The following is a 24,573-nucleotide window of genomic DNA, read 5'->3' as shown; positions in this document are numbered from 1 at the left end:
CTGACTCTGGGGTCTTCAAGGGTTCATACACGTGTGTGTGTGTGTGTGTGTGTGTGTGTTGTCCCTAGAAGGTCATGAGGAGTTTGAGGGCTCTGTATACATCTGTCCATCATTTCCAGAAGACAGGAGTTGGCCAACTGTCCGGCCACATTGAGTAATCTTCTGTCAAACACACACACACACACGTGCGCGCACACACACACACACACACAAATGCAGAAAGTACGCATGCACGCACACACACATGAAACAAGGACTGCAGGATCTGTGAAGGTAGTGACTGGATCTCCCTTGGTCACAGTCAGAGCCCCAGCTCCTGGACCACAAGGCCTGACACCAAGTAAGCATTCAGTAACTATGTGTTAGAAATCACAAACACTGTGCCAGCCCCTTTGCCAAGCAGCAGGGACATTGTTACATAAGAGACATAAGGGGAAAGTTCTCAAAGGCACATGGGATCTGGAGGGTGATGAAGGGGAATTTGTGTCCATTCCAGACTCTGGGATTTGGTGAGCAAAACCTCCTGGAGGGCAGGGTCTGGCTATGTGGTTTCATGCTATATGCCCAGGGCCTAGACCAGGCATGGCATACAGTAGGTGCTTAGTAGATGCTTGCCGAGTCAATTGAATGTGGTGTCTAATTCTGCTTCTGAAGACTGTTTTCTTCAGGCTGTTTCTCCCTCACGCGGTAACCTCTAAGCTACATTCGCTTAACATCTGTCAAGTGAATAAACGAAGTTATAGGTTGGGAAGGAAAGAATTGACCTGCTCGGTGATTTCCACCCCTAGCAGCACATGTGACTCAGCTGTGGAATTTTCAGGAAAAAACCAAAACCGCCCAAAAGAGTGGGGAGCTTCACCCAAATCACAGTTTATCACGCTGTGACCCAAGCTTGTGTACTTCAAATGATTTTAAGCACAGCCAGGGTTGAGACTCACTATTGAGGTCACGGGTGGCAGAAACAGACTCTGGTGCTACATATCCTTCACTCTGTGCCTGTGGCAGACATCTGTAATCGATCTTAGGTCTCAGGAGTCTTAACTGAGCTCTAGGCAGCCATCATCAATCAATCCATAGGAGCTGTGGGAGGAGCTGAAGGGGACATGAGTGGGGCATGGTGCTGTAGTCCATTCGCTCTTGACATGGTGAACCTGAACCTCTCTTGGACTTCTTCCAGGTTCCAGCCTGAAGCACCTCTTCGAGGAGCCTGACCTGGTCTCCCAGGCGGCCCCTCCTCTGCATCCTGACCCGTGTTCACTTCCCGACATCCCATCCCACGGCGCATTTTGGGAACTGAGCCTCCTCCAGCTCCGTCCCCCGCAACCTAGGGCCAGGCACAGCACACGCGCATCGGACTGCTCACCTCCACGCAAGCCTCCATTGTGGCGTGCGGTGGAGGCAGGTGGTTCTTGCCCACCTTCCCCAGGCAGAGGGCTCCTGTCGTCCCCTCCTCCACTTGCCATACCCACTTGGTCTTCGTGCCCTGCCCACCAAAGTCGTATCCCCGTCTTGCTGGGCTCCAGGAACAAACACCACTGGGGCTTTCAACCCTCCTTCCAGGGAGACATGGACACAAGGAGGCTCTTCCACCCTCCTTACCGCCACTGTCCTTACGCTCCATTCTCCAGCCAGCTGTGCGCTGCTACTGCCACCCACTGTCCCAGCAGAGGAAACTGAGGCCCACAGAACCCTGAGGCCACAGGACCAAACCAGGTGCTCCCAGCCTCCCAAGCCCGTGGCTCCTCCCCGAGCCCACCCATCCCCAGGCCTCCCCCAGGACCTCTGACCCCAGCCCCATCTTCCAGTCATGCTTGCCCTCTCCTTTCCCACAAAGTGTGCCCAGAGCCCAAGGTGGGGACCAGGAGGGGCAGGAAGACAGGACACCAGCCCTGGAGGAAGAAGGGGGCAGCAGAGGCGAGGAAGAAGAGAGACTCATGCGAAGTGTTCTTTTTTATTTTCTTAGGCCAGCTGCAGCTTCCGACCACAAAACCTCAAAGCACTAGGGAAGGAGCAGATGTAGGGGTGGGTGCAGGGATGACCCTCTGAGCTCCAGGGTCTGCGGTCTGTCCTGAGAGGTCAGGGCTGCAGGAGGCTGGGGGTGGGGTGGGGTTCCCAGCCCTGGAGGGGAAGGAGCCCACCCCCACGGCGAGAGCAAATCTCAGCGGTTACATGTGCTCAGAGGTCGGCTGGAGGACAAGTGGGGCCGACAGAAACCAGCCTCGTGCCTCAGCTGGTCAGGAGATGGGGGACCAGATGCTGACCCCCACCCCTGGCAGCACCCACAGCAAATAGGTCTGTGTCAAAGAATCTGTGTTTTGGGCCAAAGAAGGGGCACCTTTGAGGGGCTTAAATAAATGGGCAGGAGGCGGGGGATGCAGCAAGATCAGAGGGGGACTGTCCGGCCAGCAGGCCCGGCCTCAGGGGCTCGGAAGCAGGCCTGAGCCCGCACTGTGGCTTGGGGAGACTCCTCTGCGGGAAGGGAGGGAAGGTCTCACAGCCAAGGTCTCGGGCCCACCTCTCTCTCTGGGCTCACGCGCTGGAGGGGCGCGGGGGGTAGAGAAGATGGGGCAGGAAGACAGGCGCCAGGGGGCTGGGCGGGGCTTAACGCAGGTCCTCCTCGTCCCCCTGGATCGTCTTCTTGATGCGAAGCAGCATGGTGGTGAGCCACTGGTCCAGCCGGGAAATGGCGTCGTACTCCTTCACCTGGGATGCACGGGGAGGGGGAGGGGGAGGTGATGGGGGGGCTGGTCCCACACCCGGCCCTGGCTCCCTCCTTGTCCCCAGTCCCACAGTCTCTGGTCCCCAAATTCTCTACATGTGTCCCAGCCTCCCTGAGGAGGAGCAGAGGGAGGGGGCCCCCTCTAAGGCTGCCTTGGGGAAAAGAAAAGATGCTGCCGCATTAAGTGGTCCAGCTTCCTTGTTTGATGGGTGGGAAACAGGCCTGGAGGTGTGAAGGCCTGTTCCAAGCCATGGGCACAGGGGCCAGAGAGAGAACCCGCACCCTGTTACTGTGCTGCAGCCCCGCCTCTCCCTTCTCCGTGGCTGAGCACCCTGACATCCCACCCGCCGCCCGGGGCAGGATGGACCGGAGGGTCTTTGGTCTCTGTCATCGCTTGTGGTGTAGGATTCCTGAGGGGCACCCAGGAGACACAGCTGACAGATGCAGTCTAGATGACTGGATTAGGACCTGACCTGGGCCCAACCAACTTCCAGATTATTCAGAAGAGAGTAAGGAAAGGGAGAAACACGTCTGCGGGGCAGTTCTATCATGGAAGCTGGTGCTGGAACGGGGGTCCTTCCATGACTCGTCTCCCTCCGTCCCCGTCCCCGCTCCTCCCTACTGCTCACCGGGGGCACTCACTGGTGCAAAGACCTTGGCCTTCAGGGACAGACAGACAGACATGGGTCTGCATCCCAGCTCTGCCCGCAAGGTGCCGAGGAGTCTCCTCACCTCACCCCAGTGCCATCATCTCTAATATGGGGAGAACACCTCCTATACCCCTGGGGCTCCCCGTGAGGATTCTGGGGTGACTGGAGAAAGCAATTCACAGCCAGGGCCGTGGCTGGAGAAAGGGTGGGATTCACAGCAGAGTGTGTCTGAGAAGGGCGCCCCCTGCCCTCATCCCAGCCACTCACCGCCTCAGTGTAGCTGTCAACGTTCTGTTCCTCATGGGCATCTAACAATTTCTGCAAGGAAATGGCAGGCAGGCAGGGGTCAGGGGCCAAGGCTGGCCTGAGGCCTGACCTGGATTAGACCCACACATACACCACCTGGGGGCTGGAGGTCAGGGGGCTCCCGTGCTGGAGAGGGCGTAAGGGGCTGTTCAACCCCTGCCCCGTGCATGGGTGCGCGTGTGCGCTTGTGTGAGATCACACAGCCTCCCGGCTCTATCCCCACCTCCATCACCACCTAAGCCTATGGAGCCACAAATGAGAGGAGGAGGAAAACAGAACAAAAACCAGAGACCCTTAAGAACCACTGTACAAACCTTGGTGATTATAGTAACCAGAGCCCAAGGCTCTGCTTCTCCCCACCCCCCCCAGTCCTGGCTGAGCCCTCCAGGCCCAGAGGCAGGGAAAGGCCGGGGGGGAGGGCGGCGGAGCGCCCTGCACTCACTTTCATCAGCGTGCACTCTCGGGAACCAGAGAACGCAGGAAACAGCTCCTCGTACTTCTGGACAGCAAGCTGGACATCGCAAGGGTTGGGAGGAAGGAAGGGGACAAGGTAATGAAGATGGGCCATCGGAGCCACCAGCCTGGCAGCCAAGGGGATCTGAGATGCCTGGCTCCGAGTCCGTGCTCTGTGCCCACCCCCCAGCTTCCATTGTCACCTGGCTCTGCGCCTGGCGGGCACCTCCACAGGGCTGTGCCCAGCCAGGCCTGGCTGCAGAGACAGCTTGTGGGGATGAAGCGGGGTGGGGGGGTAGGCTCTCCCAGGCCGGTGCTCAGGGTAGGAGGCAAATACCAGCTGCCTTATAGGAGCCCATGCTACGTGCCAGGGCTGGTGCTGGGCGCTTCACACATTTAACCATCATGTGGACCCAGGGAGGGTCGAATGATGGTGACCCCCATTCTGAAAGTGGGGAAACGCACAATGACCTGCTCAGGCGACAGGGTACATGAAGGGATGCGAATGGGCCCAACGCCAGAGCCCGAGCTCTTACCCACAACAGGAGCAGGGGTGGCGGTGGCACTAAGACACACCGTGTGGCGGAGGACAGGGTGGCTGGAGGGCCTGGCAACACTGCACCCCAGAAAACTCCAGCTCCTCCCCCGACCGTTCCCCACCCCCTCGCCAGCACTGACCGCCCCCCCATTGCCAAGAAGCCCTGAAAATGGGTGGTGTGGGCACGCACACTATGCTTCAGATCATGCCACTGGGAGTCAGAAAGATCTGGAATCCAGCCATGTGGCCTTAAATAAGGGTCTCTGGTCTCAGCCTCTGTAGAACAGGGATAGTAACGCTGACTTCAAGGGATGCAGTAAGGATTCAAAATGTGCTCTCACTGAAAACAAGGCCTGGCGCTGACTGAGCCAGGAGCTGGATAAACTCAAAAGGGGCAGAGACTGGGCAGGCGACACCAGGGATGGGACACGGCAGCGAGAGCAAGCACCTTCTGCCCATGGCTGCCTGTCGGGCGCCGGACATGAGGGAGGGGCTCGCCCTTATTAAGGGAAGAGGCGACTTGGCCTAAGATAGACGTAATGCTCCCAGGTGCTCACTGGGAGCCGGGGGAAGCTCTGGGTGGGCCCACGGGGCCCCGGCTCACCTTGGCGTTGAGCATGTCAATGCAGAAGTGGCAGAGGGCCGCCTTGAAGAAGTAGTCCTTGGCGCTGTACTTGAGGAGGGGGCTGTCCATGGCGTTGGTTCCCACCTGGGGGCATGTGGAGGCGGCATCGTAAGCTTGGGGCAGGCAGCCAGAGGGCCAGGGTTACAGCCAGGCACCTGGGGGCCAGCTAGGAGCCGCGTCCGTGTCCCAGGTGAAGCGCTGCCAACCCAGGACCCCAAGGGGAGGGAGGCCAAGGACCAGCCCCAGGGAAGTCGGCCAGTGGTGTGCTGGAAGCTAAGGACCAGGGTATGACAGGGGGTGGGTGTTGCCACAGGGCTGAAGCCAGGTGTCCCTGGGCCCCGTGAGGCGCCCAAGACGCTGGGGAGGAGGCGGCCCCGCTGTCAGGCCCCACGGGAGGCTGGCACACGGTGGGCAGAGGGGCGGCAGGCTGCGGGAACATGAGAGGTGGCGCCCACCCCCCTCTCCTCCAAGGCCAGCTGCCTGCCTTTCTCTTGGCCAAGCTGAACCCCCAGGACAGCCTGGCCCGCCCAGCCCTCCCCACATAGCCCAGGGGAGCCCGCACACCCACGTGATGCTCCTTCCCTGCCCCTCCCACCGTGTGTGAGGGACTGTACTTTCCGGTCCCCTTCCTGCAGGCTCCTCAGCTCCCTCTGGCCACCCCAGACCTCAGTGATTCTTCCCATTCCCTCCAGGACCCTGGGCCTCCCAGGAAGCTCCCTGTGAGAAGCACGCAGGGAGAGGGTGAGGACACCGCGTGGGGTCATGGGTGGAGAAAGTTTTAGCCAAGTGAGGACAGGAGGAGCGCCAGGGGGGTGATGGAGGGAAGAAGAGAGGAAGGCAGGGGGAGGGAGCACGGTGCAGACGACGGGCACGGTGCCCTCCTGGAGAGCAGGGCCTGGAGCCCCACCTGTCCCCACCTGCTCGTAGATGTCAATGGCCTTCTGATATTGCTCCAGCTGTGCAGCGTAACCGGCCACCTTCAGCAGACACTTGTTGGCTGAGCTGTGCGGGGTGGGCGGAGAAGAGAGAGGTCGGGAGTGGCCTGGTGGCCGGCCTGAGGGCTGGGGAGGGCAGGGGGAGGGAGCCCATGGCTCCGTACCTGTTGGATTCCTCCCCTTTGTAGTAGTCTGCAGACTGCTCGTAGTGAGCGATGGCCTGGGGGAGACACAGGGAGGGGCCAGAGGGCAAGGAGGTGGCAATGCGACTGCTGTTCACCACAGGCCTGGCCCTGAGCCCTTCATGCAAGTTCTGCCAATGCTCCACGCCCCTCTTCCAGTACTCAGACACCAGAGGGCTCCCAAGTGAACAGAGCAGGCCTAACAGAGATGCGCCCCAGCCCGAGGGGACTGGCTGCTGCGGTTCTTCCCCACCATCAGCCAAGCAGGGCCACCACCGGCCACTTACCTTCTCGATGTCCACTAGCTCTGTCTCGTAGATCTCAGCGATGGAGATGTGGTGCTTGGCCGCGATCGTGAATCGGCCCTGGGTGGGACACGGGAAGGGGCCCTCTGTGACGACTGATGTCCCCAGTGCCCCACCCCAGCCCCTCCTTGCCCTTCCGGGTCCCCAAAGCTGGCGGGTCCCTGCCCCTTGGCTGTACCAGTGAGGTGTGCACAAGAGGGTACAAAGAGCCAGAGGGGCACAGGCCTTCAACAGGAAGCTTGACTGAGAGGCCTGGGTCCGAGTGCCGCCCTGACAGGGTGACCTGGGGCACGTCCCTCCACATTCAGCCTCCATGTCCATCCTATCCAAAGGGACACAGGCAGACGAGGCGACGCCAGAGGTAATGGGGGCATGTGTACCTGGCGGAGGGCCCGGCCCAGGGAAGCATTTGACAGATGGCCCAGAGAGGTGGAAATACCAGCCTAGAATCGCCTGGTAAAAGCTCTGGAGAAACCAGGCTGACAGCCAGGCATCCCCACTGCGGCAGAACAGCCTTTCTCGGCATTCCCTGGCCCCCAGTGTGGCCGTGGAGGCTGCCCCCCCTTCCAGACCCACCCCCTAGCTTCCCCCATAGACAAGCACATCTCTCCCCAAAGAGGCCTGGAGCTCCCAGAGGGGCTGAGCACGGGCCACCAGCACCCAGCAGGCGTCCAGTCTGGCCCTGCCGAGGGACATCAGGAAAGGGCGAAGCTCTGGGCTCAGCGACTCCCGTTTGTGGGCATGTGTCCCTGGGCAAGTCACGTCGCCTGTCTGGGCTCCCCTTCCCTGTCACATGGGAGAACGGTTCCTACTCCAAGGGGCTGTGGCAGGGGAGGATTAAACGAGCTGGCTGACAATGCCGGGTTCAGCAGATGGCAGCAAGTGCTGTTCTAACTGCGATACGCCAGCATGGCCCAGGACCTGCCTGGGGAAGGGGTCCGACGAGACAGAGGTAGAGTGTGAGGGCCAAAAAGCAGAGTGGACAGGAGCCTGAGCCGGGTCTCGGTCCCTGGCCCTGGCTCTGGCGGAGCCGCCTCTGGGCCTCACCTGTCATGGGGGTGCTCCCTGGGGCAGGGCAGGGGCTGGCCCAGGTGACCAGACTCCCCCAGCTCCCACTGCCCCTCGAGCCTGCTCTAGGTGCCGAAGTCGGGGAGGGCAGGCTGCAGTAATATGGTGGGGCAGGAGGGGGACAGGATGAGCAGTGACGCTTACCATGTCTGTGTAGATCTCGATTGCTCTCATCAAACAGTTAATGGCCTCTGGGGAGAGAAAAAGGGAGGCGAGGAGGAGAGATGAGAAAGAGAAGTGATCTCAGCAGAAGCCAGGAAAGGAGGCAGGGTGGGCGCCTGGCGGCCTGCAGAGAACACTGGGCCCTCGGAGCGGCCAGGGCTGTGCTCCCGTGGCTGGGCGGGGAGTGGGAGGGATCCCCGAGTCCCAGGTAATGTGCTCAGAGGAATGCACTGTGCAGACCGTGACCTGCTGAGGGCTGTCGTCTCTCCCAGGGTTGCCACAATGCCACCACCCTCCCGGCAACCCCGGGGACGGAACACAGGCAGACAGCCAGCTTCCCACGGGCGTTCGGAGCCAGGCCCACAAGGGCCCTGCTCTCCGCAACAAGAGGGGCTGGCAAGGGGGAAGGGGGACCAGAGGCAGCCAGGCTTGACCTCTGAGGGGCGCCCAGGGTTCCACCCGGGCTCTGGCACCTTGTCACTGCACCATGTCCCCTGCACCTACCTGGCCTCCGTCTACGGCAGGAGGGGGCTGGATGCTGGGACACCCAGGCCCCTCGGGCTGGAATCTCCCTGTCTCCTACCCACATGTCCGCGTTCAGCAGAGCCCTCTGCTCTTGTCCCTCTGCCACCCGCCCGCTCCTCAAACACAGGTCTCCCCAACACAGCAAACACCAGGAAGGCCCATCAAAGGAGAACCTTTGCTCGGCTACCTTTGTTGTACTACCTCTTCCAAGACCTGAAATCTGGGCATGGCTTTTTTTTTTTTTTGACACGTTATTTGGAGGAAAGAGAGCAGCATGAGTGGGAGGCATTTTCTAGCAGACAGAGATGAGCTCTCAGGGTGGATTTTTTTTAATGCATCTCTGAGGAAAAGGTGTTGGGGGAGGTGCAGACCTAGGACGTGGGCTTTGAGCTGGGGTGGGGCTGGAAGTTCATCCTGCCGTCCAGGGCACCCAGCAGGCTCCTGGTCCGTCCCCGGGGCCCCCACAGTCAGCCAGGCCCACTGGGCGGAAAAGCCACGGAGAAGGGCCAAAGCTGGCGCCTGCTCTTATGGGGCTAAAAGTCTCACTACCTGGGGGGACAGGGGATGGGACACATGCGAACAGAGGCGCTCAGCCTCAGACCTGTGGCTGGGCCTCCAGGGAGTCCACAAGCCCCCCTAAATTTACATGTGAAAGGTGGGTGTCTGTGAGCACTCCTGGGGGGAGGGAGGGGCGGAAGGTTTGGTCCAGTTCTGAAAGGCCTCTGGGGATGCCAGAAAGATTCAGAGAAGGTACAGCAATTGGTCAGGGTTCTGAGGCGGACAGTTGGAAGCCCGGGGCACCAGAGAAGAAGTAAACAAGGTAAAGAGGAGGCAGAGAGAGAGAACACAGAAAAAAAACTGTAGCCGGCAACAGTCTCACTTGAAGACACGCACACATCTTGAAAGAGAGTATTTGTGAATTGAAGCAGCCAGGGGGTGGTTGAACACGACGAGAAGGCTGGTAAGGAGCTAGCTGGCCGGGCTGCAGGGAGCCGCCTCTGCACATCTCACCCCTGCTCATCCTCCACACCAGGGTGGGGGGTGCTGTGGCCAGCAGGGCGACTTACTGGCTCCCTCTCCTGGAACACTGGGGAGCCCCACGCAGCACCTGCACGGTGGGGCGGTGCAGGAGGCTCCCGGTGAAATAAGTAGGCTGGGAGGGGGAGAAGCTGCAAGCTCCTCTGGTAGGACAGGCTCCCCCACGGCTGCCGCCCCAGGCCTGCAGGTACTGGTGCCAGAGTGCTGTCAGCAAGGCACGGCCCCTGGAGGGCAGCGGCTGGGCGGGGGAGAAGATCCCCCCCAGGCAGCAACACGGATTCATGGGGTTAAGTCCCCCTCACGCCTGCTCCTGGCTCGGGGACAGCTGTCCCTCCAAGCGGCAGGCTGCCAGCCGACACCCCAACACGTGCTGGCAGACAAGCCACTGACACATGGGACACGACCGGCTTATCTCCAGTAACCAGGCCCCCACGGATGGGTGGCCAGAGCACCCCCGGATGAGATCCAGCCCGGGGTGGGGGGTGCTGCGGTCCAGAGGCGGGAAAGTGCTGGCTTAGGCCCACCAGGAGTCGTGCAACCCAGGGCCCTCTCCCCACCCACTGGGCTCGAGCGGCCTCCGGGTCCGGCTGCTGTTTCCCACATCAAGCCTGGGACTCAGCCCTCCTGGGTGCAACGGGGGCAGATGGCAGAGTCCCACAAGGAAGCGGACTGGGTTAAAGGAAGCTGCTGCCGCGTCTGGTTCACAGGAGGCACCAGTAACTGGCGCACGCTGCCCCGGGTCCGGCTCTCTGGTGCCTGGGGTTAGATGCCTCCCTGGCCGGAGTCCCTCCGGCAAAGGCTGGGAAACCGGGGAACCACTGACAGCTAGGGGCATCATGCCCACCCCCCCCAAGGCCCACCATGCCAGGCAGACCCGCAGAGACAGAGCACTCTGACAGGCCTTCCGTGCGGGCTGGGCACCAGCTGCCTCTCGCGGGGAGGGCCCTCCAGGACTCTTGCAGGAGGTGCTGACGCGGACAGAGGTCTTCCAGGCAGCCGAGGGGACCAGCAAGGCCCCAGGGAGCTGGCCACCTGCTTGGGGAAACCTGGTGGGGTTCCAAGTGGGCCCTCCAGCTCTGTCTTACAAGTCGTGTGGCCAAGGGGAGGAGGCTGGGCCTCTGACGGGAGCCAAGGGCCTCCCCTTACTAGATACTTATTACACGCCAGGTGCTGTGCTGGCCAAGCCTGTGCTTTTTCCCCCATGTGGCCCCTGCCTTACCAGACCAGGAAACGGAGGCCCAAAGGATGGAGCGACTGCCCAAGGTCACAGGGGAAGAGGCTCGGTCTAGACTCAGGAGACCGTGCTGCACGAACCATTATTCGGGTGGGGAGTCTGCGAGGTGGCGGTGCTGGGTCACTGCTCCAGTGCCCCTCCCTGCTCAGCACCAAGAACCTGGACCTCCAGCCAAGGCACCCACTCTGGGCTGTGCCCCAATTAGGCTCCCCTCCTCATCATTGCTCCTCTTCCGCCTGAAAGGTCCTTCCTCCACCACCGCCCCCCCGCCCTGCAATCAGCTCCCAGGGCAGCAAACCATGCTTGCTGATCCCTGGAGAAACCAAGTTGGTCTGTGAGCCCCACGATGGCCACGTCAGCAGACCCAATGACTGCCCCTCTCCCACTGGCGTGGGATACCTCTGCTACCCTCCGTGCTTCCTGGGGCCCCGCTTGGGGTCACACCCCCCCCCCGGGCCCCAGCACCCAACACACCCCTTGCAGAGCCCTGCCTCGAGCTGGAAAAGCTCAGATCAGAAGCCACCGGAGGACTAAGGACGCGACATCACAAAGCCAGGTGGGGGCCTGTCCAAGGGAAGCGCTGGGGTTTGTTTAAAGAGCCCACGGCGCCGCGCACGTGTCATGAAGCCTGGCACTGGACTACTGCCCCAGAAACGAGTCCTTCCGGTCACTCCGGAGCAACAGCTGAACATCACAGATGCTGGGGCGGCAGCGCCAGGAAGACCAGTTCCCCAGGGAGCAGAGGGAAGGCTGGGCGGGGGGGAAGGGACAGATGTCCCTGGGTGATTCGAGGCTGCCCTGGGTCCTCATCCCATCTCCCACACGACCTGCTACGGCCCACCCCACCACAGAGCCTCCCCTCTGGTTCTCGCCGAGCCTGGGCCACCCTCTGTGAGACACCCAGCTACGCAGCAGTGACTGGTCACATCTGGGGACACAGACACCCAACCCCTGCCTGGGAACGATAGGTCCCTGGTGGAGGCAGCTGATCTGCCAACCACTCCCCAGCACCGGGGCGGGAATGGTACTCGCCAAGCCTCGCCAACACCTCAGGGCCCGACGGACAACTGGCCTCTCTTGGGAAGGGCAGGTCTGCGTTCCAAGATAAGGCAACTCCTTTTTGGGGTTTTTTTTTTTCTTGAAACATTCACATAGTGCCTGTTCTCATGAGAGAATAGTAACAATAGATGGTCACCTAAAAACAGTATCTTTGCTTGCTAAAATTAAAAACTCAGCAACCTGTGTCTGGCACCGAGATGAGAAACAGAAATTGAAATTCCAGCTCCGAGACCCAAAATTCTGGTACCCACTGGGCTGTGCTTGTGCTTCGGGACGAGCCCAGTGGGACAAATGGTTTTCTTGCCATCAGTCAGTCCCAAACCAGGCTTCTCTCCCCAACACGCCCTCATTTTAAGTAACTTGTTCTCTGGCAACTCCCGTCTTGGGCGCTGTTCTGATTTCCCCCCCAGGGTGTAGGGAAGCCAGGTTAGGATAATTTCCGCTCCTTTTTCGGCAGCAACTCCTACCTGGCTGGTCTCAGAACCCCCTCCCACCCCCCTTCTGCATGTTAATTCTGACAACAGAACAGATTTTCCCCTCTCCTTGGCATGCGGTGGGTCTGCAATGTAACTCCCACTCCCAAATGCTCCCGGGCGGCGGGGGGGGGGGGGGGGGGGGCCACNGAGTGCTCAGCGGCGCACGCAAAGTAGCAGGGGAGAGGCGGAGGCTTGGAGCGGGATGCAAATGCCAACCGGAAGGGAGCCAATTCTGAAGTTCGAGCGCAAGTGTCTCCCTGCCAGCCTGTGGTGCGTGCGGTGGCCCCTGGAGGAAACCGGAGCCTCACGGAAACTGGAGGACTTCTCTGCAAGAGTGCTCAGGATGGCCCCGGGGCCCCGCCGAGGCTCACCTTGGGGGTCAGCTTTCTTGAATGCGTTGCCGGCATCCACAAAGCAGGTGGCTGCGTCGTGTTTGCTCTGGAGCTGCAGGTGCAGCTGGGCTGCCTGGCAGAATGCGCTTCCGGCAGCTGGAACAGAAAAGAGTGAGCTCAGCCTCAGTGGAGCTCTGCTTGTTGGAAGCCGCTCCGAAGCTGCCCCGGGAGGTGGCTCTCAGGAATGCAGAGGGGGCTGGAGAGAGGAAGGGACTGGCGCTGGGTGGGGGGTGGGGGTTGTGTGAAGGCCTCAGCCTCAGGCCTCCTGACCCCAGCTATCCCGCAGCCCTAACCCCAGCCTTTGCCAGCATTTCCGGGGCCACCCGCTTCTAAAGATCCAAGGAGAAGGCAGACAGGGCCAGGGGCTTTGCAGGATATAGACACGATCCCCAGCTAACCCCAGCAGTGGCCCCGTGGGACAGCAGGAACTCGAGGGCATGGGGACAAGTGCCCATGGGCAGAGGGCGGTGCAGACCACAGGGGAAGCCCCGTCTGTCCTGTACTTGGCTGCATGCTGTCATCCTGTGCTGCTCCCAAGCCACTGTGGTCACCCATCTGTCTCAACTGCCTTACGGCTTGCAGGAGACCATGGCATCGCTCCTCCTCCGGGGCTGGAGCGCAGGGGTGGGACTGTCCTAACCGGAAGCTCCAAGGCCCACCAGCAGCTCGGCCAGCCTCCACCTGAGGCTCCGCTGCCCTCCACCCTCCTCCATCACAGAACTCCTGAGCTGACCCCCTCCTGGAACGTCAGCAGGAAAGAAAAAGCAGCCCAGTTTCCATCATGCGTGATTTATCATTTTTAAGGGCTCAAACGTGAGCGCAAACTTTCCAGAAAAGCAGTGTCGTTGGGAGAAAAACGAAACACGGCCCAGGATTTTTGTTTGAATAGGTGGGGAGGAAGTAACAAATTTTAGGTGCAAAGCAACCTCTCTGTGATGGAGAAATATTCTTTCTCTAATGGCACCTTCTTAGTTTGCGAGCATGAAATTACACAGGGCGTGTGGCTGTGTGCACAATATATTCGGCGAAAGCTCAGAAAAACCCTTCTAGTTTCCAGGAAACCAAAAGCGTTCTCAGAAAACGAGAAGACTCCGTCTCACCCTGGGCCTCCACACCCTGCCTCCAGGGTCCCATTCCGGGCTGTGTCTCCCTCCGGTCAGAAGTTCCTCCCTGGGTCCCAAACCTGTCTTTGCTCAATTTCCTTGATTCAGTGCTGAAGCCTGAGGCCGTGTCATGGAATCAGCCCAGCTGCCTAGCAAAGCTCTCCTGCAGGCCCTCGGGCAGGTCCCGGCCAGCTCTTCTGGCTTCTCTGACCTCTAGGAGCCTCTCCCTGCCTGCCCACCTCTGCTTGGTGGAGCTGGCCAAGCACCAGCCTTGCCAGAGTCTGACCACAACCTCGAAGCCAAGTCAGAGCAGCCACGACTCTGGTAGCGAGACACAGGTAGCGAGCGTCTCGGGAGGCACGTGACCCAGGCTGCCCTCTGCTGGGTGGAGGCCCTTGCAGAAGTATGTGACACTGGTGACACTGTGTGTGAGTCCCCACTGTGGCCTCAGGGGGGTGGGACTGCTGTCGGACCGAGGAGGAATCAGATAGGGAAGTAACCTGCCCAGGGTCACACGGCCAGCCTGGGCCATGCCGTGAACTGAAGTCACTCCGGCTGCAAAGGTCCTGAAGCCACACACGGGCAGGTCAAGCACCCTGCTCCAGCGTCAGAGCTCTGCCTTCTGAATTCTGGTTCGGTGGCTCACTAGTGGTGGCGCCTCAGGCCTGGGGCTCAGCCAAGCCTTGGTTTCCAACAATGGGGGCTATTAACGGTAGCGCCCCTCACAGAGCTGCCGTGATGATTCAATTCAGTGCGCATGCTGGGCACTTAGGGGAGCAGTTGATAAATGGTTAATGGTTAAAGCGACTATTGGAACCACTAGAATGGTCCCCCAGGCCTAGAATTCAGACCTGATCGAAGCACTAGGGAGGAGTTTCCAGGGAAACTTCACATTCTGAGTTTAAGGAGCAACCCCTCTAAGAGCTATCTGGATTCAATAATCTATCCTTATCCGTAGAGTCCTCTCGCCAAGGGCCCGTGACCCAAGCAAAATAACCCAGTGGGCTTGAAGCGAGCTAATGGCAGGCCGATGGGATTCCAGTGCCAGAGATGGCATAGAGAGATGGGGGGCTACAAAGCGAACCCGGATCAGGCCTCCAGGATTGGAAGCTGAGGGAAAAGAGGAGAAGGGAGCACGAAGGGGTTCTAGCGGAGATCACATACCACTCCAGTTTTTGGCCATTTTGAACATGTTTGCTGCTCTGGTGTAGATCTCACATGCTTCCTCTATTTTAGATGAGCCTCTGGGGAAAGAAGGGAAAAGGAGATGAGACACGCTCGTCTGCTAGTGAGGAGCAAGCCAGCATTCTGTCCTGGTGACAGTGGAGCAACGTGCCCCCACCCCCATAAGGCCCCTGTGAAGCCCGCTATAACCCAGGCCTCTGCTGAGGGCTCAGGGGAGACTGAGCCTGTGGCCCCCGCTCCCTCCACACAAAGGCAAGCTAGAGGAAGGCTGCCCGGGCCCCCGTGGGGAGGCCTGGGTCACCCCCACTCAGCAGGACTGGGCTGGGGAGGGGGAAAACTTCCAAACCTCCCCATGAGCCCGGCCTCTGACGGCCTCTTCCACTTCTGCTCAGTGAACACTGGTTCCCAGGCTCTATGCAAATTCCCCTACCGCCCCACTCCCCACAAAGCATTCTGGGAGAGCCCAGCTCTGGATGCCTGGTCCATTTCCCAATGCCTTAAGCCCGTGCCCCGCACACTGTAGATGTTCAAGGAAGACCTCTCGACCCTATGAGCGTGCCGTTACTAATTCAGGACGGAGCAGATGGACCCAAAAAACCAGTCACAGCCTTTTTCCCTCTAAGGTAGGGTCTACAGAACTGGGGGGCCAAGTGCGAGAGACAAGACTGCATTACCATACACTTCTCCTTTGTACTGTCCGAATTTTTCCATCTTCTGCCTATTTTATCCGCTAAAACGTAATAATATAGAACATATAAAAGATATATATAAATCTTTTTAAATATCAGGATTTACATTTAGTTCTGTGGTCCAGCAATGAACTACATTTCTAGCAGTCTACCCCAAGAAACTAATCAAAAAAGTTATAAGGATGTTCAGTGCAGAATTATTTAAAATGGCAAAACCAAACTTACTGTGCAAGAGTAGGCGCCTGAGAGATACGGAGGAGTATGTTTAAAATAAATGAATAAAGAGCATTCCGTTTGGGCAGCTTTGCTCTGCCCTCCCGGTCTCCAAGCAGTACACAGGAAGCTTTTTCTGAATTGGCGGGGGGGAACCTCCATGAGCACCTCGTGAGTCCCTGCCATGCTTCTGTCCTTCCACCTCCAAGAATGCAACCTGCCTCAGCTCGTGAGGTCTGTGGCCTCCGCAACTGTTCAAACTCCCATGGCCCAAAGAAACCAGGAGAAAAAAACCCCACGTGCTGAGTTCCCCCAAATGGATTTTTCTCTCTTCGCTGACATCAGTGTTTTGTGTCGAACGGGGAGAAAAGAGAGGTATTTTCCAATAAAAAGCCACATAAATCATCACTCCTGTCCCCCCTGACCCATGTCCACTGGCCCTGAAAAGCGGCCAGCCCCAGTTGTGGCTGTGGAGGGCCTCCAGGGTAGTTCTGGGAGTCGTGTTCACAGCGCTTCCTTCGGTCCCGTCCTTGGAATCACAGGAGCTGCTAGTTAAAATAATCTCACCAGCTCCCCTAGCCACCCTCCTGGGAGGATTTCACTCAGTAGGTCTGGGTGGGGCCTGGAATCAGGCTTTTTAAACAATGGGCCCAGGCGATTCAGAGAGCTCAGGTGAGCTGGGGAGGAAAAAGCCGGATCTAGACCCACCACTTGGAAAGTGGCCACCAGTGACGTCTTCCGAGTCACGCTGTTTCCTTGGTAAATACACCCCAGGGCAGGCTGTCTGTCTGTCTAGGACTGGAACTCCAGCACCCAAATCCACATCACCGGAGGGGAGCTGCTTCTTCAGGTGACAAGTCTCTGCCTTCTGGGGCTGTGCTGATGGTGTCCCCCCTCCCTAGCCGCTGCTCTTCCATAGGAAGTGGCTCCCCGGTTTCCAGGGTCTTCCCTGGACAGCTTCACCCCAGCGGGCTCAACACACCTTGGGCTTGGGGCTCCTGCTTGGAGTGACTTCTCTAGAACCCACTCCTGGCCTTGGAGAGGTGAGGAACTTGCACAGGTGGTAGGGGCCTTCGGGGCCTAGCTACAAAAATCCTCTAGGGGACCTTCTCTAGAATGTTCTCTGACTTAAAGGGGATGGATGCGTTCACAGACTGAAATCTTGTCTCCCTGTGCCATGGATCGCCTAGCTCATCCTTCCCTTCTTTGTGGGAACAACGAAGTCCTATCCAGATGCAGCCATTCTCTGAAAAAACTCGTCCCACCGAGAGGCCCAAAGCGGGGTGATCAACAATGAACAGAGTCGGCCCCAGCTGGTTTGTTTCAGCTCAGTGGGACAGAGTGAACACAGAACACAAAGGCTGTCAGCTGCCGGGCTGAAATTCTGTGATCCCAGGCCAGCCCTGCACTGGGTCAATGGTTCTAACTGCGGAGTGGGGAAACCGGAGGGATTAGTGTCTGCTCAGGCCTGCCTCCTCCCTCCTCTCAGGACTTGGGTCCTGGCCATTTCCATGCCAGGCGATGACAGGGGAATCTCTGGAGTTCCATCCTCTTCTTCAAGGGATGGAAGTAGCGTTCCCAGAGGGGACAAGTGACTTGCCTCAGGTCACTGGCAGATCTTGCAACAGAGGCCTTCCCACAGCCACTTATGCACCTGGGGAACAAATCTGAGCCCTTATTATGTGCCAAACACTGCACATAATAGCAGTAAACTGAGGAGAAGGACCTGGCCCTCAGTAAACAGGAAATCAGCAAGACGACTCAAGAGTGAGTAAGCACTGGAGGGACTGGGGGAGCAGGGGCCTCTCTGGATGGGCAGGTCGTGGTCACTGCTGTGAGGATGCGAGATTCAAGGTCAGTCTTCAGAGATGACTAAGGAGCTACAGACAGAAAGAGGGAAGAGCATTCCCAGAAAGCAGTCACAGCATGTGCAAAGGCCCTACGACAGAAACAAGCGTGGCCAGTTCAAGGAACAGCCGAGAGCCAGGCTGGCTGCGGTGCAGGGAGGGGTAGGAAATGAGGCCGGAGAAGCAGGTGGGGGAGCCCCAGGCTGGAGGACAGGGGAAGGCGTGAGGCCCTATGATAACATAACAGGGAGGTTTCTGGCAGGGAGAGTGACCAGAAGGAAGAAGTCCCCAGCTTCGGTGCTCTACCATGCTGCCTCCCTACAGCGTAAACCTGCAGAGTTTATGACAGGACTTTTCCCCGAGGTCGGGGTGGCTCAGAGCACTCATCATAGGGTGGCAAACTCCCTTTGGGGAAGAAACCAGGCCTCCTCCAGTGCCTCCTGCAGGAGATCCAGAAAAGCTAGTTGGGCCTGCCTCTCCTGAAGAGCCCAGTGGCAGCACATGCGACAGCTGACTGTCCCTCCCCCACTGACCTCCCCCGATCTGCCTCTGCTTAGCTCTCCCCATCCTGAGGCTCCGGCTCCGAATCATGCCAGGAATAGAGGGAACTGGTTTGGGCCAGCCTGGTGCAGGGCTGTCTATAATTACCCACTCAGCTCTGCTTTCTGCCCCCTCCCCAGGCGGAGGAAGCAGTCTTAGGGCTCCTAGGCACAGCCACCAACCTCCAGCGACTGCCATATGGAGAGGAGTGCGCGGTGCCAGCGATGCACAGACGGCCCGGCAGGCCCTGGGCCAGGGGGGTCTGCAGGGCAGAGTCTCAGCCTCCCTCGCTCCTTCCTCCACCCCCTGGGCACTTCCTGGCTCCCAGAAACACGCCACCCGGCCCACCTGCACTCTCCTAAGGGCCGCAAAGGGCAGGGCAGATGGAATAACTCCTGTCGTAGGTCCTCGACCCTCCCTTACTCTCCTGTGCCTCCGGAGGGCCACAGCCACTGCCCCTCAGTCCTGTCCTCAGTTTCTCCGGCCAGTGTCCCGGATGGGGAAGAAGGGACCCCAGGGCCTGTCCCACCCTTACCGTGTCTCACATTCTACACACCTCCATTATGTGATTAGAATGGCCTGGTAGGGGCGCAGGGTTCCATACAGTAATGCTTTGGGTAGTACCCCTGCTTCACTGAGGAGGAAGCTGGGACTCAGAGGGGTTAAGGGGCCTGCCCACGCTCACACTGCCAGAAAGTGGCAGCACCCAGAAACAGGACTCGGGCCTGGAGATCAAGCCCTGCCTTGCGTCTCACTCACTCAGTGATCTGAGAGGCTTCCTTCCCCATGTCCAAGGGTCTTCCGGAAAACAAGAAAGTGGACAAGGTCCCTGCCTGCTCTTGCCTCTGCTCTAGATTAAACAGCCAACGCTGTGCAGATTTCCCTCACCTGACGAGCAGATGCTGCTCTCTGCTGGAGCCGCACTGAGCTGCCTCTAAGCGAGGGAGGCAGTCGTTAAACCAGCCCCTCATGGAAGCTCCCATCAGTGCTGCAGGCGGAAGGAACATCGGAGAACACGAAGGTCCACCTGGCACGGGGAGCGGGAGGCCACTGGCCCTGCTCCTCCGCTGAAGGCACCGAGCTGTCACGGCCAGAGCTGTGGGATCCCCCGGCTTCTCCTCCTGCCCACCTGCAAGGCTAAGCCCTTCACCGCCTCCCCCTACCCCGGTCTAACAGCTATGAGCACCTGCGGGGCAGGGCCTGGGCCCCCACGGTGTGCACACAGGCCCCAAGAAAGATGAAAGGATAATGTTATGTTCTAACCGCTGGGTTCTGCAACCATCACAGGTCACTCTTGTGACATGTCTGTAATGGGCAAGAAGTAGAAACAGAATGGACCTGGGGGCCAAGGGACCTGGGCTGAGACCAGTTTCAGGCACTCTGATAACGGCGTGAACTTGGGCTAGCAATCGCAGAGCCTCAGTCGCTTTATCTGTAAAACGGAGACAAGGAACCCGATCTGGGAAGCGGCCCTGTGGGGATTGGAGATGATGCCTGCACCATACCTGGCACACAGGGCAGAGCAGAGCAGGTGCTCAAACGGCTGCTATCATATGAAGGAGGAGAAACACTCTCTGAGGGCTGCCAGCCACCTGGCAAGGGGAATTCTAGAGTCACGTGAGGTGGTGGAAAAATCGGGGACTGTAGTTAGGCCTGGACTCAAATGCGGCCTCATGGCTTGTGTGCCCTGGGTCCCTCTGTCACGGCGGGGGGTGGGGGGAGGACGCCATACCTGGTGGGGTTGCTGGAGGCTCTCGCAATCTCGCAGGTAGCACCTGGGAGAGTGCCTGCCCCACGGCAGGGGCTCAGCTTGGCTCTTATCAGGCTGGCAGAGAGAGCACGTTCTAGAAATGTTTATTTCCAATCTCAGTGTGAGCTTTACCTCCCCTGCCCCCAGGTTGGCAAGGTGGCACCCTCCTCTGATTTCCATAGAGCCTTGGGCCTCTGGCCTCCCCACCCCCTTACTCATCCTGCTGACAATGCTTATTCACAGGCCACTGCCTTCCTGACCGTAAGCTCAATGGCAGGGGGCCACGCCTATGCACGGCGGGGGGCAGGGGGAAACTCCTCTAGTTCTCCTACTGATGCCCCTCTGCACCCCAACAAGATGACTTCACTGCAGCCCAAGAGCTGAACGCATTTCCTTCCCTTAATAGATGTTTCCAGAAAACCTCGGCCTCTCAGCTGTCCTGCCCCAAACGGGAGCCCTGGAAGTTCTGCACAACCGGGCAGCAAAGTCCCCCTCCATCGAGAAAGGCAGAACCCTGGGACTGCAGCAAACTGATGGCCGGGGTACCCCCAAACCTTGCATCCCCTCGGGAAGGACTCCACTCTGAGCCTGGCCAAGGGACACCCGAGTTTTCAGCTGCAGAGGCCAGCAGCTGGCAGGGCGCCCTGAGTGGCCGCAGCGCCCACTGGAGCGAGGCGGGCCAGGCCTCGTGCAGGCTCTGCAGGGGGAGGGGGGTTCAAAGCACAGTGGGAAGCCGCGGCTCCCACACCGGGCTTGGCTAAGGCCCAGTACCCGGAACGGCGCAGCCATTCTTCCCCTACAAAAGCCAGCCTCCAGGGCTCCCGGGGCTCCCTGGTGCGTACAGGCAGTTTAAACAGGAGCTGAGCGGTCAACATTCCCTCTTTGGGAGCGTGCTCTTGGTCTACACAACACCCTATCATCCCCATTGGTCCAGCACCTCCCGCCCAACTTCCAGTGACAGTACTTAATAATAACAGTGAGTACAACACTTACCAGGGTCAGGCGCTGTGTGCTCACTTCACAAGCACGTTCTCTGTGACTCTTTAGGACCACCCCGTGATGTAGCTATTACTATGATTTCCATTCCACTGACACAGAAACTTCCTATCAATGTTGGTATCCAAACAGAAAAGTTTTTGTCTTGGATGTCAGTAGGCAGGGGATGGGGGGCAACGGTGGAGGTGTCAGGGACAAGGACCAGCCCCAGGGAACAAAACCACCGCTTAGAACTTGTACCATGCCAGAGGGGGCACAGCAGGGAAGTTTCTGGATTCATCTGAAGCCTTGGAGCAGGAAGAAGGAGAAGGCGTGCCCCCTTTTCTGAGGTTTCACTGTGCTTCACTCAGGAACTCTCCATCTTTTTGCTTCCAGTGAGAAGTCTGGGCTGCCCGCCCCCTTCCCTACAGCTCCCCGACCCAGGTGCATGTGCTCTGGCTGGGGACTTGAGGGAGGAGGAAGGAGCCAGAGAGAAGGTATACAAGTAGTTCTGATCTACTAACTGGCTGGTACCGCCTCCCTCACGGGCTGCTGGTGCCCCAAAGCCCTCTAGTGTCTGGCGGCCCAGAAACAGTGAAGAACAAAGAAGGCCCGAACATCCAAGGACACGGGATTGCCCCGGATCCCAGGTGAGAGCTACCCTACTTGGCCAGTGACTAGTTTGGAATGTTATCACTGTTTCTGAAAGGGGAGGGAAAAACATGAGAGACAAGCTGAGCCCCAACACTCTATTCTGCGGTCCCCGAAGCCACTGGGGGCCTTAAGAAAAAGCAGCCGTGAAATGCTGAACACATGAAACCCCAGCTCCAGAGGTGAGGAGGTGCCAGGAGTGGTTGCTGGCCAAGAGTCGTCGTCTGGGCTGACTTGTCACTATCCTCCCTGCTCCCAGACAGGCTTCCGTCAGTACCTCTGCCCTCTGCTCTCGCCTTGCCCACTCCCCTCTCAGCACCATCTCAACTGCTTTTGGAGCTGTAAGGGACTGGGATGAACACACTGGCTCTTTTTCTCGAACGTTTGGAGAAAAGTGCCATGCGGGGCGGGGCGGGGGGGAGAGTTACAGGGTGGGAGCCCCCTAAGACACCGAAGTCTGCCAGCATCCTTCCTAAGTGTACTGTCCAGAAATGGGCACAAGCCTTGAGGAGAAATGAGTGTGGCAGCAAGACAGCTCTGGGATGAGAAAGGCCCAGGTCTCCCACTTACTGAGGAATCAGGCAAGTAACTCTGTCCACCTCCACAGGGATGTTATGAGGATTCAATGCAAGGACACGGGTAAAGTGCCTGGCCCAGATCTGACTCAGAATCAGAGAACTTAATGAATATTATCGGGTATTACTACTGTCACTGCCTTCACTCTCCCCCACACCAGCTGCCGCAGTCCTTTCTAAAAGGCAAATGGGAACCCTCCAAGAGTGGCCCTGTTATGGACTGAATGTGTCCTCTCGAGATTCATGTGTCAAGATCCTAACCTCTAAGATGATGGTATTAGGAGATAGGGGCCTTTGGGAAGTGATTAGGCCATGAGGCAGAGTCCTCCTGACTGGGATAAGTGCCTTTATAAGAGAGACTCCAGAGCGCTAGTTCCCCCCCTTCCACAATGTGAGGGCACAGTGACAAATCCCCTATGAGAAAGCAGGCCCTCACCAGACACAAAATCTGCCAGGACCCTGATCTTGGACTTCCAGCCTCCCAACTGTTAGAGATAAATTTCTGATGTTTATAAGCCACCTGTCCTAGGGTACCTTGTCATAGAGTCCCAGACACACTAAGACGCCCCCCACTAAAATCGTCAATGTTCTCCAGCCCCTCAAGTCCAAGCCCTTTCTCCAGTTCATGCAGCTTTCTCTCACGCACCCTCACACACCGCAGACTTGGGCTCATCACTCCCAGGATCACCTTAGCCCTGACCCCCTCACCCTCATCGCCCAAAGCTCATGCAAATCCACTGCGGTGCGCCTTGGAAAGGTCAATCTGCAAGGCCGGTGACTCAGTCCCAGGTCCCACAGTACCCATCAGAAATCCTTCAGATAGATTCTCCTAGAACTCCAAAAGACTCCTTGACCTGGCTGCTCTCCCAGGCCGATCCCCTTCGAGGCCTCAGACCGTGTTGCCTCGGCCCAGGTTCTCCTCCGGCCTCTTGGCCCATCTTCAGCCTGGGTCCCCTTACCGCCTCAAGACGGTGTGGCCTCGGTTTGGGTGCCCTCAGCCCAGAGCCCTCCCAAAACCTCAGACTGTCTCTCCTCCAACCGTGTTGACACTGCCCGGGCCCCCTGCCCTTAGCCTGTGTCCGCTCTGCTACTTTAGATCACGGCACCTCCTCCCGGAATCCCCTGCATTCTCTAGGCTCGAGCTGTGCGACTCTACCCCGCTGCTTCAGGCCATGACTCCTTCGTCCTCCCAAGCGTAGGTCCCAGCCGACCCCTCGGCGCGGTTCTCACCCAAAGAGGCCCGAGAAGAAGGACTGAGAGTTCTTCACTTTGCGCTCCGCCTCGGCCAGCAGCGCCATCGCCTCCGCTTCTTTCCCGGAGTTGTCCATGGCGGCCTCAAAAATACTCAGCAAACGGCCCGACCCGGGCCCACGGCACTCGGCCGAAACCCGGCCGCGGTAGACAGGTCGGGGGAGCTTAGAGGGCTGCGTTTACGTCGCACCGGTGCGCACCGCCCGCTGCCCGGCACCATGTGACGTGCGCCGGCCAACCAGCGGGCTGGTAGGGAGGCGCGCGCCCTGCCGGCCACGCCCTTGCCAGCTGCCGCACACCGCCCCGTGACTCAAGGCCGCCAATCGGCGACGCGATGCTTCAACGCTTGCGCATACTTCCGCGTAGGCCACTCCACGCTTCCTGGTGCGCTCTACGACATACCACGTGACTCACATAAGCCAATCGTAGTTCCCACCGTCAAAGACCCGTCCCGAGGTCCAGCTCTCTGTCTCCTGCTCCACCAATCAGCAGCGTTCCTCGCCTCGTCCCGTACCTCTCCGCGGAACTTGCGCCGCAGTCAGCCGACCATTGACCCTCACGTGACAGCTCCCGACGCTGCCGGAAGATACGCCCCGCCCTCCTCCGGATTTGACAGGTGTCCTGCGCACAGCTCTGTCCCGACCTCCGCTCCTTAACTCCCGCGGTTCTTCACTAGAGAGGCGTAAGCGGCAAGGGAAGCGCTCTGCCTTTTCGTGCGCCCTCTGCTGACGGATACTGGAACTGGTTTGGGAAAGCCAGTAAAGTACTTAGAAACAAAACTGAGCGAGGTCTCTCTCTGGATTCATTAAAAAAAAAAAAAAAAAAAAGCCGGAGAGAGCGTGTCAAAAATTCACACGCAGAGCCTAGATCTTTGTTTTTAATACCATTCTCCAATGAAAGGAACCAGGACTCCTTGATAAATGGCTGCTTGGAGTCTTGGGCAGGAAATTACACAGGATGAGCCTGGAGCATTTTGTAGTGCCTAAAAGGGGTGTGTGTGTGTGTGTGTGTGTGTGTGTGTGTGTGTGAGAGAGAGAGAGAGATACACACACAAACGGTAGGGTATGTCAGAGACACAGGAGCCAACTGAAAGAGCTCCCAATGTCCAAAGCTGGAACAATTTGAGC

At 58.8% G+C, this 24,573-nt stretch overlaps 1 protein-coding gene across 1 annotated transcript; it reads right to left on the bottom strand.

Annotated features, from left to right (window-relative positions):
* Positions 1-1,932: 1,932 nt before the first annotated feature.
* On the bottom strand, positions 1,933-23,670 carry NAPA (NSF attachment protein alpha). Its single transcript, XM_002923038.4, has 11 exons — positions 23,426-23,670; positions 14,935-15,014; positions 12,647-12,763; positions 7,926-7,972; positions 6,696-6,773; positions 6,391-6,446; positions 6,209-6,293; positions 5,271-5,375; positions 4,118-4,186; positions 3,637-3,687; positions 1,933-2,703 (listed from the first exon to the last, which is right to left on the bottom strand). The coding sequence occupies exons 1-11, from the start codon at positions 23,521-23,523 to the stop codon at positions 2,602-2,604; spliced, it is 888 nt and encodes a 295-aa protein (XP_002923084.1). The 5' UTR covers positions 23,524-23,670; the 3' UTR covers positions 1,933-2,601.
* Between the last annotated feature and the right edge of the window lie 903 nt (positions 23,671-24,573).

The sequence above is a fragment of the Ailuropoda melanoleuca genome, chromosome 12 (genome assembly GCF_002007445.2).
Source record: "Ailuropoda melanoleuca isolate Jingjing chromosome 12, ASM200744v2, whole genome shotgun sequence".
NCBI classification, from domain to species: domain Eukaryota; kingdom Metazoa; phylum Chordata; class Mammalia; order Carnivora; family Ursidae; genus Ailuropoda; species Ailuropoda melanoleuca.
This window is presented reverse-complemented; position numbering and strand designations above follow the sequence as displayed.

Bases quoted from the DNA above. Each gene is read 5' to 3' on its own strand.
- NAPA (XM_002923038.4), bottom strand. From the start codon at position 23,523: ATGGACAACTCCGGGAAAGAAGCGGAGGCGATGGCGCTGCTGGCCGAG. The intron at 15,015-23,425 runs GTGAGAACCGCG...TTCTTTCCCCAG, and splicing joins TTCTTCTCGGGCCTCTTTGG to AGGCTCATCTAAAATAGAGG. The intron at 6,774-7,925 runs GTAAGCGTCACT...TGTCCCACCCAG, and splicing joins TCGAGATCTACACAGACATG to GGCCGATTCACGATCGCGGC.